Source organism: Harpegnathos saltator, unplaced genomic scaffold, assembly GCF_003227715.2.
Source record: "Harpegnathos saltator strain DR-91 unplaced genomic scaffold, Hsal_v8.6 scaffold108, whole genome shotgun sequence".
NCBI classification, from domain to species: domain Eukaryota; kingdom Metazoa; phylum Arthropoda; class Insecta; order Hymenoptera; family Formicidae; genus Harpegnathos; species Harpegnathos saltator.
In genome coordinates this window covers 35,005-39,448 of record NW_020229882.1, presented here as the reverse complement: position 1 = coordinate 39,448, position 4,444 = coordinate 35,005, and the positions used below count along the sequence as shown (strand labels likewise).

Sequence of the window (4,444 nt, the reverse complement as noted above, 5' to 3'; positions counted from 1 at the left end):
ATTAAAAGATCTCTAATAAGATTTCTTTTATATATCTTCTAAATATCTAAAAGATGTCTTAAAAAACATCTTGCAGAAATGTAAAAGACATCTAAAAGATTTCTTTTACACATATCTCAAAGATGTCTAACAAATATCTTTTAGAAGTCTTCAATATATTTTAAAAAACATAAATATTGAGAAATGAATAACAAATAATAGCATTGCGTTAATATTATATTTATTGACGATTATATTAACATTACAACACACACACACACATATATATATTGTGTATATATTTTTTTATTTATAAATATATATAGTTATTATATTTATAATTATTATATAAAAATTATATTAAATTATATATTAATTATTAATATATAATTATTAATTATATATTAAATATTATAATTATTACACTTTATATTTGACTGTTTTATAATAAAATATGTTTTCATATAAATTATATAACGTAACAACATTGTTTGCGTTAAAACGTTACTTGCTTGTTAAGATATGGGCGTAGCCAGAATTTTTTTTCAGGCAGACCATACACAAGCCACCTCTTTCAATTTAAGCATTCAATGCAAAAAAATTATATAAATTTTATCACTTTATTGCCGGTAAAAAATAAAAAAAAAACTTCAGCGCCTTCGTATAAAAAAATAAATTTTTTTCTACGTTTAGGGGACCGTCTTCCTCTGCCTCCTCCTGGCAACGCCCATGCAAGATATAATTAATTAATTTCTTATTATTAAGTATACAGGCTGTGCGGTAACTCGCTTTAGAAACACGATGTACAGGTAGATTAGGTGAAACTGAAGAAAAAATTCCTATATCATTTTGCGAAGAACCACATAAAATATAGAATTATTAATTAATTGATCATTAGCTAATTTCTTTAATTAATAACACAATTTTACGTCGTTCTTCGCAAAATCATAGAGGAATTGTTTTTTCAGTTTCACTTAATCTATTTTCATATCGCGGTTTTTAGCGGAATTATCGGGCACTCTGTATACTAATTACAGAGTAATTTATTGTTGCACGTTTTTGTTTCGATATCTCATTTTATCACCTGCATGTTGCAGCCAGTTTTTTACATGCTTGACAATCAATGCAATGGTACAGTCAGGTCCATTTCCTTTTGTACGATTGACAGTACCTGTGGATAGTATTTATATGTTTTTAGTACTAGTAGATATATCTGGTTGGAAAAATTCATATCTATTTATATAAACAAAAATAATAGTACTCTAAACATTATGACAAGTTATAGTCCTTACATATCACTAATGTTTAAAAGTATTTTTTGTATCTATATTTGAAAATGATATAAAAGAGAATTTAACATTTGGAAAAATTAAGAGACATATATATATATATAGTTTATTTGTAATTGTTAAAATATACGTACTAACTATAATGTTTGCAAAAGTTGTATTTTCGATTGCGATAGTATTTTTTGCACCAGTCCAAGTCAACTTGTGTCCTACATCAAATGTTATGCAATATGTGAGTATATTGGAGATCATTTTTTGTGTAGAGTCACCACCAATACACTTTATTTTCTTTTCCTGCAAAGAATAATGTTAATATAGACGTTAATGTTCGTATATGTGACTTTTTTTCTTTTATTATTTATTATTATTCGTATTTCGATATTACTATATACATATGGCCAAATCTATGTGAGCAGATTTCGAGTGCAATCTAATATCATCAACAGTAGATCGCAAGTAAACAATAAATTTGATGCAAGATATATGAAATCCTGCTACCAAACTATTTTCACATATGCGACAATGTTTTCGATTGGGCATAAAATTATATATTGATGGATACGAAGAAAGTATTTGTACACATACACATATGTATGAATATATAGAGTGTTTGTTTAGGGATCATATTCAATGGAGGCATAGAACTGATTAAGATAAACAAGAAAGTCAAATATCATGTAGTAAAAATTATAAAAATAGCCGATTTATGCATGAACAAAAATTGGTTGTAGAACTCACGTTCGGTCTCTGCAGCTCGCAGATCGAGTTAAATCATCTAACGATACTTACCGGCACGTGACAAGCAGAAGGGAAAATGTGCAGAAATAATCCTTTCTTCTTCTTGCCGCGCGCCGATAACTATTGCTAGACGACTTGATTCGATATGCGAGCTTCAGCGACCAAACGCACCTCTTACTACCGCTGCGATGCACGATTTTTATTCATGCATTACTCAGTAATTTTTATGATTTTTGCAAAAAGATATTTGACTTTTGTTTATCTTAATCAGCTCTATGTCTCCATTGAATATGATCCTTTAGTTAACAAATACTCTGTATACACACACACACACACACACATACACACACACACACACACACAGACACACACACACATATATATATATAATGTGCAATTCAATTAGTGATTCATTGACTGATATGAAGAAAATATTTATTATTCAATATATTCATATGTGTGTGTGATATATATATATATATATATATATATCACACACACATATGAATATAAATACTTTCTTCATATCAGTCAATGAATCACTGATTGAATTGCACATTATTCAAAATATACTTACAAAACATTTACGAATTGCTTCATCATTTTTCAATGTTTCATTAAATTGTACGTATTCCTCGACGGATGTCATTGGAAATTCAGGCATTAAATCCATAGTTATTGCTTCATTTTCTTCATTTCTTTGGAAACTTTCTCTTAAAATAGCAACTATTTCTTTCAATTTTGTGTTATTTTTAGCTGCTTCGTGTTTTATCTCTGTTTTGAATTGTTGAAAGTCTTGATGTAAAGTATCTACTTTTTCATATAAAGAACCTGCAAGAAGAACTATTTATATTTCATCATTCATATTTTACTGTAAGCATCTTCAGAGACTAATTTTTTAATGTTATTAATAACTTTGTACACTACAATATACGATAAAAGTATTTTGGAAATATAATAATAACTATATTATATATGATGACAATACTAAAACAATACATTACTAAAATTTACAAATTTTTAGAAATGATTTACTATTTTCACTGTTTAGTATTCATTAGTATGATCAATCAATTAGTATTCATCTATATGAAAGAAAGTATTCATCTATATGAAAGAAAAATGTATCTTACTTATAATTACATGTATATCCTCGTCTACATTCATTTCTGTAATTGGGAGAGCCTTCATCGCTAAATAAAATAATAGAAATAGGTTCACAGATTATTGAATTTACTTATTCAACTAACTTTATATAATATATGCCATGACAAAAAGTATACCGCTATATAATTTGTCATTACCAATTATCTCATTTTCCTTATTATCGATGTTCCGATCATAATCACGAGAATTAGTATCATCCGTCATCTCTTCATCATCTTGCTCATCCTCATGAAAAACTTGAATTGAAAATTGGTGTTCATTTAAAGGTGAAGGGACATTGCAATTAGATGGATTATTTTTGACGGATAAAATTTTATCTTCCTCCTGGAATTCAAGTATATTAATATACAAATTGTATGTGTGTGTAAATCTAACATATACGTGTGTGTGTACAAATATATATTTATGTATGTATTTATAAATTAAATAACGATTTTTGTCCGAATTTATTCAACTCTCATCTATATTTACATATAAATAAATAAAATATAAAATACTATTAATTAAGTAATAATTATTCACGTATTGTAATAAATATATAAATGGTTTTATCAAATGCTACTATTTTGTTTCACTGAACAACATAGAAATGCGTGTGAAATGTCTATTTTGCAGCTATGTATTGATAGTTACGATTATTCCAATTATAAATTATTAAAAAATAATCGATGTCTGAATAAAAGCACGTCCTAATTAGCGCTATTTTTCTCTATATATTAATCATTAATATTTGTAGTACTCACCCGCTTCTGCACGTTATATTCCGAACTCACTGATCTAAAATGTAATGAATTTTTCTCAAGTTCAACATTTGTAGATGTAGCTCCAATCCCTTCGTGTATTTTATAATTTGATGGGGGATGTTTGATTTGATTTATATTTCTTGGAAATATTACCTATATTTTATAGAAAATTAGTTTTTTCAACGATTTACGACTTATCTTTATATTATATACTTATCTTTATTAATTATATACTTATATATAGTATATAATATATTNCAAAGTTGCCCCCAACCCCCACCCCAGGGGTTGGGGTGGGTGGTCGAGTTGGTATCATTGGATGTCCCCCTTCGAGACTAACAACTTTCATTAACCACTTTTTTTTATCCAATGCATAGTTCTCGAGATATTTCAATGTTTTCAGATAAAATCGTGCACCCTGTAATTATGTACATAACATAAGGTTTATAATATATGTACATAAACTGTTAAAAGTAAAAATTATATCGTTATAAAAATTATAACGCAACCCAATAGCCAAAAAGATGT

At 27.4% G+C, this 4,444-nt stretch overlaps 1 protein-coding gene across 1 annotated transcript; it reads right to left on the bottom strand.

The window, feature by feature from the left end:
• Positions 1 to 1,036: 1,036 nt before the first annotated feature.
• LOC112588916 (uncharacterized) lies at positions 1,037 to 4,030 on the bottom strand. Its single transcript, XM_025300279.1, has 6 exons — positions 3,917 to 4,030; positions 3,311 to 3,497; positions 3,140 to 3,199; positions 2,584 to 2,837; positions 1,407 to 1,562; positions 1,037 to 1,150 (listed from the first exon to the last, which is right to left on the bottom strand). The coding sequence occupies exons 2-6, from the start codon at positions 3,375 to 3,377 to the stop codon at positions 1,100 to 1,102; spliced, it is 588 nt and encodes a 195-aa protein (XP_025156064.1). The 5' UTR covers positions 3,378 to 3,497; positions 3,917 to 4,030; the 3' UTR covers positions 1,037 to 1,099.
• Between the last annotated feature and the right edge of the window lie 414 nt (positions 4,031 to 4,444).

What these genes read in the sequence shown, in the direction of transcription:
- LOC112588916 (XM_025300279.1), bottom strand. Translation starts at nt 3,377, where the DNA reads ATGACGGATGATACTAATTCTCGTGATTATGATCGGAACATCGATAAT. An exon ending in GGATATACATGTAATTATAA is followed by an intron (nt 2,838 to 3,139) that starts GTAAGATACATT and finishes TTCTTCTTGCAG; the next exon opens with GTTCTTTATATGAAAAAGTA. An exon ending in AAGCAATTCGTAAATGTTTT is followed by an intron (nt 1,563 to 2,583) that starts GTAAGTATATTT and finishes TATTCTTTGCAG; the next exon opens with GAAAAGAAAATAAAGTGTAT.